The sequence below is a fragment of the Sebastes fasciatus genome, chromosome 10 (assembly GCF_043250625.1).
Source record: "Sebastes fasciatus isolate fSebFas1 chromosome 10, fSebFas1.pri, whole genome shotgun sequence".
In the NCBI taxonomy this organism is placed as follows: domain Eukaryota; kingdom Metazoa; phylum Chordata; class Actinopteri; order Perciformes; family Sebastidae; genus Sebastes; species Sebastes fasciatus.
Genome location: NC_133804.1, coordinates 8,353,757 through 8,368,917, shown reverse-complemented (window position 1 = coordinate 8,368,917; position 15,161 = coordinate 8,353,757). Strand labels below are relative to the sequence as shown.

Here is a 15,161-nt window from a genome sequence, read left to right as displayed (position 1 = left end):
AATAAGAAAAAATGCATTACTGTCTTTGTCACTGTAACCATAGCAACCAAATATAATATTTCTATAGTACAGTGCAAAATCTGAGAACATGTTAACAAGTATAAAATTATAGACATCTTTCCACAATTCACATGTAAATTTACAGGACCAGAATAAATGAGAGCAAGTTTCAGGATGTGATGCGCAGAAGGAACAATTTACATCTATGTCACTCTTTAACTTTTGTAAGAAATGTTTCACTGGATAGAATCTGTGGGTCAAATGACTCCTCTTTTACCTGATTTGTTAGAAGGAACTTTTGCATTAAGGACCTTGTGGACAATCATCTCAGTGCTTTAAGACTAATGAAAGGACAACATGCAAAGTGTCTCCTCAGAGCTTGTGAAGAACTGAACATATATGATGACGACCCCTAGAGCTACTATGGAAGAGTGCAGTCTTATTATTATTTATTTATTTATGCATTTCTATTTTGTTCCTTGAATTATTTTCTACCCCCTCTTTTTATATAACTTAAGTTATCTTTCCTATCCAATTGTGACTTGTATGTTAGAAGTATTGGGTTTAGATTAAAATGCCTTAATGTTTGTAAATTAATTTTCTTCAATAAAAAACAAAAAACAAAAAAATATATAAATATTTCTGAACTACATACCATGGAATATTGCAATCTCATTATTTATTTATTTATTTATGCATTTCTTTTTTAGTTCCTTTAATTATTTTCTACCCTCTTTTATTTTTGTTATTATATTATTTTTTATAATCTAAGTTATCTTTCCTATCCAATTGTGCCTTGTATGTTAGAAGTATTGAGTTTAGATTACAATGCCTTAATGATTGTAAATTAATTATCTTCAATAAAAAACTAAAAACTAAAAAAAGCCTAAATATTTCTGAACTAAATACCATGGAAGAGTGCAGTCTTATTATTATTTATTTATTTATTTATTTATGCATTTCTTTTTTGTTCCTTGAATTATTTTCTACCCCCTCTTTTATTTTTGTTATTATATTATTATTTTTATAATTTAAGTTATCTTTCCTATCCAATTGTGCCTTGTATGTTAGAAGTATTGAGATTAGATTACAATGCCTTAATGTTTGTAAATTAATTATCTTCAGTAAAAAAATAAATTAAAAAAAAATGAATTAAAAAGAATCCCTTGTTTCCGGGTTTTCTGATCTACGTCACACTTGATGGGCGGAGCCACAGCTTTGAATCCACCAACCGCCAATCAGCGATGACAGGATATCGCGGTTTGTTCAAGTTGTTGTTTACTAGACTGTTATCTCTAGACGGACGGTGGCGCATTCAGACCAGATTAATCATGTTTAAATCAATGAGAAAGCTGTTTTAATAACCATAGCAGCCGTCCAATGCAACCCTTGTTTACTCGACATTAAAGCAGCCGGAGTGGGCTCTTTACGTGACTGCTCTTCACGTCCAGTCCGTTAATCTCAAGGTGCCGCATCGTGGTCAAGATGCCGGTGGTGCTGCGCTCCAGAAAACCCCTCCGCCCGAGTCCGGCCAGTGAGGTAGAGCTACTGGACACACCGGAGGTAGAGCTAGTGGACACATCCCTGCAGAGAAGGTCGACCCGCCTGCTCGGGACAGCCGGCGTTACGTACGAGGTGGGTCTGTTTATTACTCAGCTTTTCCTCCTCCTCTTCTTCCTCCCTCCTCTTCCTCTGCTGCTGCTGCTGCTGACAACTTCGCCGTCGGCCACGTAGCTTGCTGGGCTAACTGCAGCGACGTTAGCTGGCAAAACCCGAGAGAAAGACAAAAGGAAGGTTTATTATCTTAATATGTACTGCTATTAACACGTTAACGTATGTATTACGTGCTCAGCTGGTTAGTAGAACTGTAGAGAGCTAATAATAACTGCACCGTGAGTGTGAACCTCTGCGCACAGCTAGAAGTTATTAACTCTACCTAGTTAACTCTGCTGCATTATGGTAAGGGAAGTTAGTTTTCTGCGTATTTTCTTTAGTTGTGGCGTTTGCCTTTTGTATATTAAGATACAACCGCTGCGTATGTTACAGGGTGGGGTATAACCGATGCTTTCTTAGTGTTTCCTCCTTGTTGTACATTTGTCTGTGCAATATAGCCTTGATGCAATATACACCTCAAGTGCAACTACCTTTGTTTATATGTATTACATCTACCCTACCTATTTTACAAGTGCAATTACCTCTGTTTTACATTACATCTATTTTTATATTTTATACTTCTAGTGTAACACTTCTGTTTTTTATTTATTTATTACATATACTGTACCTGTTTTATTTGCTTTATAACTGTGTGTGTTTTTCCTGTTATATGTTTTATTTGCCTCGTTTAGTCTTGTCAAGTATTGTGTTTTAAAGCACTGACCAGAAGTGGCAATCTGTGAATCTCGTTGTATTTAATACAATGACAATAAAGCGTTCTATGCTTTCTATTCTATTGTTAACTGTGAATATAACCCATATTGTCTCATCAGGAATCAGATGAGTCAGACTCTGCGTCCGTCCAGAGCCAAGTGATGGAGACACATCACCAGAGCCCCCCTGCTGAGCCCGAGGAGGAAACCGCTGAGGAGGCTCATGTAATGGTTAGTCTCACAGAAAAACCCACCGAAAACAAACAAACAAACACACCTCTTTGCTGTTTGATGTCATTCTTTAGGCTGGGAAAGCACAGCTGACCTAGAAGGTCGGGGTGTGGCTCAGCTCTTTATTTACACAGCCATGTGGTGAGATGAATGATGCTCTGTTTGTGTGTCTGTGCAGCAGTATGTAATCATCAACAGGACTGGCAGGCTACTGTGTGGAAGTGTCTTTATCTCATTTAGCCTGCTGAAGAGCAGTAAAGCTGATTTATATTTAGCCTATGAGTTAGTTATTTATGTACAAGGGGAGCCGATGTAAAACTCAATATTTGTAGGTTTATATTAGGGCTGTCAAACGATTAAAATATTTAATCGCGATTAATCGCATGATTGTCCATAGTTAATCTTGATTAATCACACATTTTTTTATCGCTTCAAAATGTACCTTCAAGGGATATTTGTCACGTATTTAATACTCTTATCAACATGGGAGTGGGCAGATATGCTTGCTTTATGCACAAATATGTATATATTTATGATTGAAAATCAATTAACAACACAAAACAATGACAAATATTGTTCAGAAATCCTCACAGGTACTGCATTTAGCATAAAAAATATGCTCAAATCACAACATGGAAAACTCAAGCCCAACAGGCTAAGTTTGGAGTGTTATTTCGTTTTCTAGTTTCATATGATGCCAGTATCTTCTAGCTTTAAAATTGAAACCTAAAAATCACCAGTTGCGTTAATGCGTTAAATAAATTAGTGGCGTTAAAACTAATTTGCGTTAACGCTTTATTGTTGCATTAACTTTGACAGCCCTAGTTTATACATTGTCTTATATTTGTTTTTATGTAAACGTTAAGAATCCCTTAAATTCTAAGTCTAGTCAAATATATATGAGACTTGAATTAAAAATATTAAACATGACTTTAGCTTTTGCGCATCTGCCCACAAATGTACTGTTACTGACAATAAATCAGTCAGGCTTTAAGTTTCCATATTTATATATAGTCACTTTCAAGAGCAGATGTCACAAAGTGCTTCGCTTCAGTGAAGTTCATAAAATATATTATGTTATTAAATTATTCTGTAGTATAGTTTGACTTTTTTTCTTTACAGTAGACAATTTGTCTTGGTGTCAGTGTTCAGGCTGGCAGATAATTACCTAGAAATTGCAGTATATACAGTAAATGCCAAGACATGTTTATGGTAACTCAAAAACAGTGTTTAAGTTAAATTGTTTGTTGTATTACATAGTTTATTTTTCAACTACAAAATGTCCCGTTTGGTATACAGTATATATCATGGGCGCAATTCACTCAATTCATAGCAGACATTTTGTCTCGTCATTGTAGGAAAAGCACAGGTGTCACTAATAACATTAACGATGGCTCTGCTCTATTCAAGTGTCGCTGTGAGCCGTGATGGTGTGACAGTGAGCCAGCATGCACAATACCAGGACCCTGAAACTGTAGCAGCTCAGTGGAATCCACCATTAATTATTTACAACCAGGGGTTGTCCTCTTCTGACAGGAGAAGGGATTCGTGTGTAGGCAACAGTAGATCAGTGCTGAATCAAAGTGAAAACAATAATCAAAGTCTGCGATTCCCTACATAAAAGAAGCAGCTCTCGAGATGAAAAAGATAAATTAGTTCCTTGTACACACCCGTCTGCAACTTTTTTGGTCCGTTTTAATTTGTGCACTGTGAAATCAAACCAAAAGTATCAATTTCACTCTGATTCGGACTAGCTAAACGGACTATGGCTTGTGATAACGCCCTTAAAGAGGACCTATTATGCTCATTTTCAGGTGCATACTTGTATTTCAGGTTTCTATTAGAACATGTTTACATGCTCTAATGTTCAAAAAACAATTAGAGCTTATAGAGCTACCGCTCAGAATGACTTACCAACACAATGTGCACATGTGTAGTGCGTTTCAGAGGTGAAAAATAAATATTCCAGAGGACACGCCCATAATTCTACCAACATTTATTGAGGTAATAGGTCATTCTGAAAGATCTTTTCTAACTACCTACAGAATGAGCTACTCTACTTGACTACATTTATAGAGGTCCATCAGACTGACAGGATGAGCTACTGGTAGGTCAGTCTTAGCGGGTAGCTCCGTTTGTCAGAACACTGACTGTGCTGCAGCACCTTTTTTCACCCTCTGTCTGAAACGCTGTGTTCGAACTGTTGTGATTGGTCAACAGAACCAAACTCTTTGGACTTCGCTCCAGCTCCGCTCTGACTAGCTTTGTTCGACGGCGTGCCAAACTAGCCGCTAGGCAGGTATTATGCAAATATGTTACATTGTGACATCACCACGTTACGGAGGAAAAGGCGGGACTTCAAGCGAGGCGTTTCAGGCAGTTCAGGAGCAGTGTCTCTGTGGCGTGTACTTTGTAACTTTGTAGACCTTTTACATGCACAATAAACTATAACACCCAAAAGGAAAGGGCAAAAGCAAAATAGGTCCTCTTTAATGAAAATTAAACGTGAAGCAAAGCAAGTTGAATGTTCAGCTTTGACTGCCATCTGAATGTAAAGTTAAAGAATGCTGTAGCCATGGTAACTCCTGTCTTGAGCATGTGGCCATGCTGAGGTTTATCAGACAGGAGTGCTAATTTGACTAGGTGTGGCTATTCTAACTACCGCAGTGCTACAGAAGCCTCTGGAGGTAATACGCAGTGTTATAGTACTGTTGTTAAACAGTAACAAGACGAGGAACAAGGAAGACTTCGTGGAGTCGGTGAATGTCTTTTTAACTTCTGTCTTTTTTAAAGGTATTTCAGGTGTTTTGTGCAACTAAGGGTGTGGTCATGAGGCTATTCAGAGTCACTGGGTTAACACTAACACAGTGTGTGAGAGGTTATATTGATTTGCTAGACACAAGTCTTTTTTCTAATGAAGTGCTGTCTTCCTCAGGAACTGAAGTATTGTAGCGTTTTGCTGGACCGTCTTGGGGCTGACAACAAGGCAGCAAGAAAAGAGCTCGAGGAGAAAGAAGACATGAACCGCAAAGGTGGGAAACCCGTCTCCCGAATCCCCACTTTCCATAAACGACCCAGTGGTGCGAGCCAGACCGCGGAGTTGCCCGCACCCCAAAAAGATCCCCCTGTCCATGGAGCTCAGCCTCCAGAGAAAGCTGGAAGTGTTGAGGCCTCGAAGACCAAGCCACCCAACGTCAGAGAAACAGCACTCCCTCTGCCGTCGGTCCATGTCCCCAAAACTGTCTTCGAAGCCCCCTCTCCGTTCAGCGGCGCAGATCAAGCCGCCACAGCAGCCTATAGTCCCCTAATTACTGCACTCAAGAGTTTGCCTGAGTCTGTGCTTTACTCTTCTATGACTGCAACCCCCAGGCCTGCCCTCAAACGGGACCATGGGTCGGATGTACCAGAGCAAGACAAAAGGTTTGATATAGAAGATGACACCATAGAGGATGCCCTCATATCCCACCTTCCAGGCGAGGACTCAATCAGCCAAAATCCACCGGAAGACACGGAAGAGAAGTACAACGGTGAGGTTAAAGGCAGGTTTACCCCCACTACCTATGGAGATAACGAAATGTCAGCGCCTGCAGACATCCTTCACACAACCGAGGTCAGCCAAGAGGCCTCCTCTCCTATTATGGACGAACAGCCGCCGTGGCAGACGGAGCCAACAAACGTACTCGAATTGAAGGACAGTAGATCTTCATCGGAGGATGAATGTGAGGATGCAGATGACAAGTCTGAGGGCCATGATTCAGAGGAGGAGGAGGAGGAGGAGAAGGAGCATCACGAACCACTCATAAGTCAGTCTGAGTGTTTAGATCTGGCAGAGGAAAGAGCCGATGTTGATGACTCGACTTCTCCTGTAGCGCCAGAGAAGCCTGCCAAAGCCCAACCAACCAAGTCAGCTAGGGTGAGCTATGTTTTTCTACTTGCCCGATAGATTCCACAGTCATACTGTTTTCTTGGTGGTCTCAGCTGAGTCTGTCAAACAAACAGGAATCTCACCACACCCTGCAGTAACAGCTTTGGTATGCAACGCGATCCTCAGCTGTTCTCCAGTCTCTCGTCACAGCCGTATCTTTACACATTTGTTCACCAGTTAAAATTGTGCTCGTCTTGTTTTGTAGAGCTCTGGATGCTCCAGTTTTGCCCTCTACTGCTTCCTGCCCACCACCTTGCTGCTTCTAGGGGGGTTCGGCCAGCATGTTTGGCACTACGGGCTTCCCATGTCTGTGGCTCAGCTCACAGCTCAGCTGGAACTGAACATGCTGGAGGGGTTTGGCTTCGTTCCAGAGCCTTGCAGCACTGATTGTCGGTAAGACATGATCAGCAAAAGTGTGGATCTCTCCAATTGATTTTGTTTTCTTGAGCCATTTACTGCGACAAAAGTAAGAATTTGTGAAATTGATCAGAACTCATGAAAAAAACATTGTGAAAGAAACAACGTTGCTTTGTGAATGTTCACCTTTATTTACACCAGGGGTTCTCAAACTTTTTGGGGCCAGGGACCCCTTAAAGGGCGAAAACCTTCCAAGGAACCTCTCATAATCGTAACACTGATTAAGCATATGCTTACTACGATTTGTACTCTGTAGTCCCGATTTTTTGATGGTTCTAAAGACTATCTTTCCATACAGTATATTCCTGCGGTGTGAGGTATGTTAAGAGTGTTTTTACATCCCCCGATCGGCAGGATGGAAGTCCATCCTGGCCGCACCGATTTCAAATCGTAAATATTAATCATGTTCAATATTTACGATCGGATATCCTGTTATGTGTTTGGGGAACCCCGAAGACAGCCGATGACGCAGTCGCGTAGGAAAGAACGATAGCCAATTGAGAACCAAGCTGACTGAAGCGGAAGGACAACCATCGCTGTCATGGCGAACGCGGCTAATGCATGAGCGAATGCAAAATGTGAAGCATAAAGTAGTAGTAACTTGAAAGTAGTAGGATCAACCTGTTAAGTGTTTATTTAACAAGTCTCCATGACTTCATTCACATATTTTTTCTTTTTTCTTTGTGAATTTTCAGTCCAATGTAGTGCAAAAACTAACATTGATAATTCTTCCTGGACGTCATAACAATGTCGTTATGTGTGGGATGTCTCACATTTTCAAAATCTGTTAAGATTTGAAAAATCTTTTCGTGTGGGCCAGCCTTTAGATGCCATTGGAACTATTTGTATTCTAAAACTTTTCAACCTAAATACTTCAGACCTGTTTGATAGTGATAAACAGAAACACATTTCAATTTGAATCATGTTAGTATCACTTTGTTTTGCCCCGATATTCCGTCTGCTTTGTAATCAGATGTTGCTTTAGCTTGGTCGGCTTCGCGGCTTCGTTCGCTAGCACCTGAAGACACATGACGGATTTTAGTCTCCCGTCGCTGTCGCTCGATATAACTGTCACGTCACGTCAATCACATCAGAGTTTCTATTGGCCCAAAGCTGAGAGTAATGGACACAATATGCTTGTTTTATTGGCGCAAAAGGTCCCCATCTGTAGATATGTACTTTTTAATGATACAGCACAATTTTATAATTTAAAGCAAATTATTTTGGGGTCCCCGGATCCCAATTTGAGAATCACTGATTTACACAGTTAGCTGTTAGACACATGATGTTCATGTCACTGTTTTGAAGCGGACATATGAGCAGCTAAAGGCATGCAAGCTCTGCTAAATCATTATAAACCAGCTCTTCTAGTTTAAGATGATGACTGGGTTCTGTTTGTTGTGTAAGTGGTTGTAGCTTAGTGTCTCTCTCCCTTGCTCAGAGTGCACCTTGTGGAGAGCATCCCTGTGGGCCTCTACCAGTCCTCCCCCTCGTCCAGACGGAGCATCGCAGACAGCTGGTTACGTCTGCTGGACAAGGCCAAGAGTTCGGTCCACATCGCTGCTTTCTACTTCACTCTGCGAGGCAGCGACTTGGCGGACTCCTCTGACTCTCAGGTTAGTTCAGTGGCATGCCCTGATCTCACGATGCAGTAATCTCTTGAACGTGTGCGTGATATCATTTCAACATATTCTGCAGGGAAGAAAGGTCTTTGAGCAACTCAAACAGCTTGGATCCAAAGGTGTGAAACTCCAGATTGCTGTCAACGCCCCCCAGACCTCAACTCAGGATACGGCAGAATTGGCTGCAGCAGGTGCATCATCAGCTGACAATATGGAGCTCATTGTGTTGCCTCTCTGTCCTGTGTCACTAATTGAGGCTGTAGACAGAAAACAGCAACCCATCACTACTAACTATCATCCAACACGTTTGGGTTATAACTGCAGTGATTTCTGATCATATGTCTGTTGTGTTTTCAGGTGCAGAAGTCAGAGAGGTAGACCTCAATGCTGTAACTGGAGGCATTATCCACACCAAGCTGTGGGTGGTGGATCAAAAGCACTTCTACCTGGGTAGTGCTAACATGGACTGGCGGTCTCTAAGTCAGGTAAAACGGAGAGGGACATGTGCATTTTCAGATGTATCTGCATTAGACTTAGCCGTCATTATGTTCACCCCATATAACCCTTTGGGTTCGGAGGAAGAGGTTCATTACTGTCCGCTTGTAAATTAATTACTGTATAGTAGAGTTGTAGAATTGATGTCCTAGCTGGTTAATAGCATTAGCCTGGCTACCAGGTAAAAGCTCTTTTTTTACAGACAAAATGTACTGTCCAGTCTAGATTTAAAGGGATAGTTTGGGTGTTTTTTTGAAGTGGGGTTGTATGAGGTACTTATCCATAGTCAGTATATCACTTACAGTAGATGACGATCAGCAGTCTCCCAGTTTGGACAAGCAGACAGGAGTAACCGCACGGAGGCAAAGCAATGTACTGCTGTGGACGGGGTCAGTAGCAAAATGTATTTTAGCCACCTAAAAGAAAGGCTCACCTAAAAAAGTCAATATCAGTTTAAGTGTACACTATATTTAGAATATTTTTGCCGGTTTACCTTGCCGTCAGAAAGCTATGTAGTCTATGTTTCCGACAGAGAACTGAAGCCGTTATCTATGCTTTCGCCAAAGCATCCAGACTCCATTGAAAAAAACAGTAATTTTACCTCGCAGAGCACGGGGGTTGCTGGTCTACTGCTGCCTCGATTGGTTAGTTAGTTTGTGTTATTCTGTGACTTTGCTTAGTTGGGATTCACCAAAGTCACACAATGACACAAACAAACTAACCGATTGAGGCAGCAGTAGACCAGCAACCCCCGTGCTCTGCGAGGTAAAATTACAGTTTTTTTAATGGAGACGTGGCTTTGGCGAGAACATAGATGGATACAACAGCTACAGTTCCCCGTCGGAAAGAATTGACTCATAACATGTGGTGAAAATATTTTAATATAGTGTATACTTAAACTGATACTGATTTATTTTTTTTAGGTCAGCCTTTTCTTTTAGGTGTCTAAAATAGGTTTTGCTGCCGGCCCCGTCCACAGCAGTACATTGCTTTGCTTCTGTGCGGTAACTCCTGTCTGTTTCTCCAAACTGGGGGCGTGCCGACCGTCATCTACTATAGGTAACACACTGACTATGGATAAGTACCTTATACAACCCCACTTTAAAACATCTGAGCTATCCCTTTAGACCAAAAGTAACTGAGCAGTAAGTCACTTTTATTTAGAAACTTGTTTTAAAACACAAGTGAAACTAACTGGGCTATAATGAGACAGACATTTTTAGTTTAGCTTGAGGGCTGGTGTACTACTCAGTGTAACAGACTTTAAGTAAACTTTCAAGGAGGGCTGCACAATTGATTGTATAATAAACGTAAACAGCTGCGATATTAAAGCCTAGACTTTAGAGTGCCTGCCTGTTATTATGATGAAAGCATTTTTTGTCAAGTTAGCTCAACTGCATATAAACAATGTTGTTGAAAAGGTGGATAAATAAATGTCCTGATCTATATATCAAGAAAAATAATCTGGATTATCATCTGGGTCTTAATACTGCAACATAATTGTGTTTTCATAGTCGTAGTAGTGGCTGTGACAGAACTGACACATCTTGTCTGTGTGCTCTGTTGAAACAAGGTGAAGGAGGTGGGCCTGTCAGTGGAGGACTGCAGCTGCTTGGCAGAGGACGCCTTTCGGATCTTTGGGGTGTACTGGAGCATCGGCGGTGCGATCAACGGCTCCCTGCCGCCGTACTGGCCTGCTCGTCTCTCGGCCCTTTCCAGCTCCCAGAATCCCCTGCGCCTGAAGTTCAATGGAGTGCCTGCTCAAGTCTACCTGTCTGTAAGTTCAGAACTACTTCCTTCAACAGGCATGCTTTAAAGATCTGCTTTTTTAAATGAGATTGTTGGGTTGTTGTTTTTCACATTGATTACTATGTGTTTTTAACGGCTGTTATCTAAAACTGACATATTGTACAGATTTAGGATAAATTGCATTCTTGTCTGAGTGGAAGAGGATATGAAACAGCATTTAGATCATCTTATGACAAATTAGCAAAAGCCTATTTTGAAAATGAGACATCCCTATTTAAAAAGAACCTATTGTGCTTTTGTGCTTTTCCCCTTTCCTTTAGTGTGTTATATAATTTATTGTGCATGTAAACGGTCTGCAAAGTTACAAAGCCCAAAGGGAGTTACTCTCCCTACAGAAACACTGCTCCTGAACTGCCTAATACACCTTGCTTGAAGTCCTGCCTTTTCTTCCATAACATGGTGATGTCACCAAGTAACATCTTTGCATAATACCTGCCTAGAGTCTATTTTGGCACGCCCAACAAACAAAACTAGTTAGAGCGGAGCTTGAGCGGGGTCGAAGGGTTTGGTTCGGTTGACCAATCACAACAGAGTGGGCCAGCTGACCAATCAGAGCAGACTGGACTTTTCGGGAGGGGCGCAGCAGGAGCTCAAACGGAAGTGTTTCAAACAGAGGGTGAAAAGATGGGCTTCAGTGTTTTTTGAACATTAAAGCATGTAAACATTTTCTAGTCGAAACCCAAAATACAAGTATGCATCTGAAACTGAGCATAATAGGTCCTCTTTAAAATGCAATATCCTTTGATAGCATATTGATATAATGATGTTCATGGACCCAGCTGGGACAGAGCCCTCTCTCTCTGGTTGCTCCCATGATTCTCACCTGCTGTGTTCTATCCGTTTCCTACAGAGTGCCCCTCCGCAGATCTCAGCCCGCGGACGCTCAGACGATCTCTCCACCATCCTCTCTGTCATCGACGACGCCCAGAAATTAATTTACATCTCTGTCATGGACTACCTGCCTCTGTCTCAGTACTCAGAGCCACCCAGGTGACGAGTGCTTCAAACCCAGTATTTACTACTGCATTGATACAACCGTAGACACGATCATCATCAGACACAAACCCATTCCTCATACATGATAATGTACCAATATGAGTTACTTATTTATTAGGTACAGTATTAAAGTAACAAATAATGCAATGCAGGATGTCTTAATGTAAATGTAAATAGATAGACATGTTAACAGTTTGCAAACAATGATGACGTACGTAAGTGTGAGTGCAATAGCTTGTCAAGCTATGCAAGGGCATAAACCACCAAAGATCGCCATTGACAAATTGACTTTCCAGATTTGTGTGCTTTCAGTGAGTGAGTAGAAGACATTAGCATGTGGCCTAGTATTCAGTGGCCAGATACTTTATATAAAAGTATTTGGAGGAGAAACCTAGCGTGTGACGTCACAGAAATTCTGAGCACACATGTCACTAGAGGCTTACAACTACATCGTCTGTGGTCGTGTACATGACATGGACAAACACAAGTATTTTTGATAGTGTCCTCAGTCCATTGGCAGTCGACACGTTTAATCGCTTGCGGCCATAGCTGGTGTTGTGGTTTAACGAGTGACCGTGTTTACTGGTGACTCTCAGCCGAATGCGTCGTGGTTGCTCGTAGTGACGGCAGCTGTTGAAAACACAAACGGAACATGTAGGTGTCCTCGTAAAAGCCTTTTAATCAATTTTAAATACATGCTCATCTGTGGGAATTCCCCCTGTTGCAATTGTCATTCTCACAACCGACTACGCAACAACAGGACATTTTGATGCAGGTAACGGTTTTAATTCGATGTCTAAAGCTTGCTAACTTGTCCGGATGGCTAAGGCAAAACAGAAGTTCCGTTGTCAACATGCGCGCACATATTTTGGATGATGTCGGTTGTAAATGGGTCTATAGACTAGTTAAAAGGGTATTTATGGAATGAACAGTCACAATACTGGACCCTGAGTGGCTGACACATCAGCTTCTCTGAGTAAGATGAGGTTCCCCTGCTGACTGGTGGCTCTCTAATGCTGCAGAATGGCATAACTGGAAGAAAGCTGATCAGTCGTCCTGTGATGCTTTTAGAAGTGTCCAAACACATTACAGAGGACATACAAACAGAGAAAAGTGTATTATCCTGTATGGTCTTTTTTTCCGTAGTACACACAGTAGTGTACACAGATTGCTGTGTTTCCCTCCCTCACTAGCACCACAGACATTTTGATATTGACGGTATCGACCTGTCTTCTGGTAAGCTGTCCCTGTTGAAGGGTTCAAACTGTGCATTGGTCTCCTTCTCTCAGGTTCTGGCCGGCCATTGACACGGCCCTGCGCGCTGCAGCGTGCACCAGAGGCGTGAAGGTTCGACTCCTGGTCAGCTGCTGGAAGCACTCGCCCGCCCCCATGTTCACCTTCCTGCAGTCCCTGCTGGTGCTCAACAGTCCTCAGCTGAAATGTGACATTGACGTGGTGCGTTGGGAGATTTTTATTTCCTGCAATATGACTAAGACATAGTGACCATAACAGAATGGTGATGCATCCTAAACTCTTCTTTCTTTCTGTGCAGAAAATCTTTACAGTGCCTTCAACGGCAGAGCAGATGAAGATTCCCTATGCACGAGTCAATCATGCCAAGTACATGGTTACAGACAGAGTGGTCTATATAGGTATGATATTACCACTTACTACATTTTTTACTCCTCTTGGACCCTTCAAATAAAAAAAAAAGATCCACTGTGACTGCGGCTCAGACGTGAAATATAACTCCTATATATAACTAATAATAAAGTAAGTTTACACAAGTGTTGTACTTATGCCCCACTGTCAGTTACCAACTTCAGCTATGAGACATAAAAAAGTGTAAAGAATTCAAAGAGTCAAAGGAAAACAACCAATCAGAGCTGAGGAGTCTAAAGCAGTACTGGAATAGAAGTATAAAGTACCAAGTATCTCAAAACTAAACTTTGGTATTTTTCAATCTGGACTTTATTTTCCCATGTTTTTGTGTCTAACTAACTAATGGGGATAACACTTTTTCACAAACTTTCTGATTTTACAGCTAAACAGTACACTACAAGATGATTCTGAAAACATTTGAGGCAAGAAATAGGCATTACAGTAACAGAACTTGTCTCCAGAAAACTCTAATTCCTAAAATCCTCTTTTTCTTTAATGGTAGTGGAGGTAGTGGGCGTATAAATCTTACATGTTAGTCTTCTTATTTCCTGTGACTGTCATGCAATCTAACTGATGTGACTGTTTTCTGTGATCACAGGGACATCCAACTGGTCAGAGAACTATTTCACCAAGACAGCTGGAGTGGGCTTGGTGGTGAACCAGACCGGCTCTGTGGTTGGAAAAGGCCAAGAGACCCTGCAGAGCCAAGCAGCGGAGCTCTTCCTCAGAGACTGGACGTCCGACTACGCCGGCCCCCTCTCTGTGGACGACGTGGACGTCTGCCCTCGCGGCCCACACTGACGGCGTTGTCGTTCAATAAAGCACATTGCATCGTAGATGAGCATCTTGCCTGCTCTTGCCACTAGAACTTTATTTCACTTATGCAGAATCCTCTTGCTGTACTGTGTGAACGATCACACTTTATTTTATTGCCGTTTCCCGATTGGCTGCCTGCTTTTTTGTATATAATTGCAATTTTGTTTCAAGACGTGTTATTTTTATACTCCGTATTGTTCTGAAGATTTTCTTACGTGAGTTAAGGCGCAAGGGAACCCGCTTTGTACAATTAATTTCATGCCTGGCGCATTCTGTATATTTTCCCTTAAAATGCCAGTGCCAAGCTTCAACAATCTCACGCAGGAAATGAAACGTTTCCAAAGATGTGGCCATGTTTACAGTGCTGACGCTATCGGCTGCTAATGTTTGTGTGTAGCGAAACCATAAATGTCAGTCCAAAATTCTTGTAAATACTATACATTTTCCATTCATAACTGATGGCTAGCTCACAAAGAAATCCAATTTGAATGTGTCCCACTGCAGACAGAAAATAACTGACTCAATTAAGAGTGGGCATGCTTTGTTCTTTGATCGAAATGTTCTGTATTTGAAAAAAATCATTCTTGTCTGGCATCTCAGTTTTACTGTATTGATATGTTTACTGCATCACTTCATTACCAGGGTCATCTATTGTATGCTTTACATCCAGTTCTCTGACTAACAGAGCAGTATACTGGATGTTTCAGTATAAATAAAAACCTTCGTGGTTGGTGATCTTCGATTGCTTCATGAGAATTATGAAAGAACTTATGTAGGTTTTAAGCGTTGTCTGTGTACTTTTATTACCAAACCTTTTTCCTA

At 41.4% G+C, this 15,161-nt stretch overlaps 1 protein-coding gene across 5 annotated transcripts; it reads left to right on the top strand.

The window, feature by feature from the left end:
* The first annotated feature begins 1,248 nt into the window (after positions 1–1,248).
* Positions 1,249–15,103, top strand: pld7 (phospholipase D family, member 7). 5 transcript variants are annotated; one of them, XM_074647887.1, is made up of 12 exons: positions 1,249–1,635; positions 2,487–2,597; positions 5,533–6,510; positions 6,728–6,915; positions 8,381–8,555; positions 8,638–8,752; positions 8,919–9,046; positions 10,630–10,833; positions 11,716–11,855; positions 13,151–13,316; positions 13,414–13,513; positions 14,122–15,103. In XM_074647887.1, exons 1-12 carry the CDS (start codon positions 1,486–1,488, stop codon positions 14,322–14,324), a joined length of 2,658 nt encoding a protein of 885 aa, XP_074503988.1. In that variant the 5' UTR covers positions 1,249–1,485; the 3' UTR covers positions 14,325–15,103. The 5 variants fall into 5 exon arrangements, with proteins under 5 accessions (XP_074503988.1, XP_074503992.1, XP_074503990.1 ...); XM_074647889.1 differs by lacking the exon at positions 1,249–1,635 and adding an exon at positions 1,680–1,794; XM_074647888.1 differs by lacking the exon at positions 1,249–1,635 and adding an exon at positions 1,825–1,959.
* Positions 15,104–15,161: the final 58 nt, after the last annotated feature.

Excerpts from the sequence above, each read along its gene's own strand:
- pld7 (XM_074647887.1), top strand. The coding sequence starts at position 1,486 with ATGCCGGTGGTGCTGCGCTCCAGAAAACCCCTCCGCCCGAGTCCGGCC. Across the intron at positions 10,834-11,715 it reads CTGCTCAAGTCTACCTGTCT|AGTGCCCCTCCGCAGATCTC; the intron begins GTAAGTTCAGAA and ends CGTTTCCTACAG. Across the intron at positions 13,514-14,121 it reads AGACAGAGTGGTCTATATAG|GGACATCCAACTGGTCAGAG; the intron begins GTATGATATTAC and ends CTGTGATCACAG.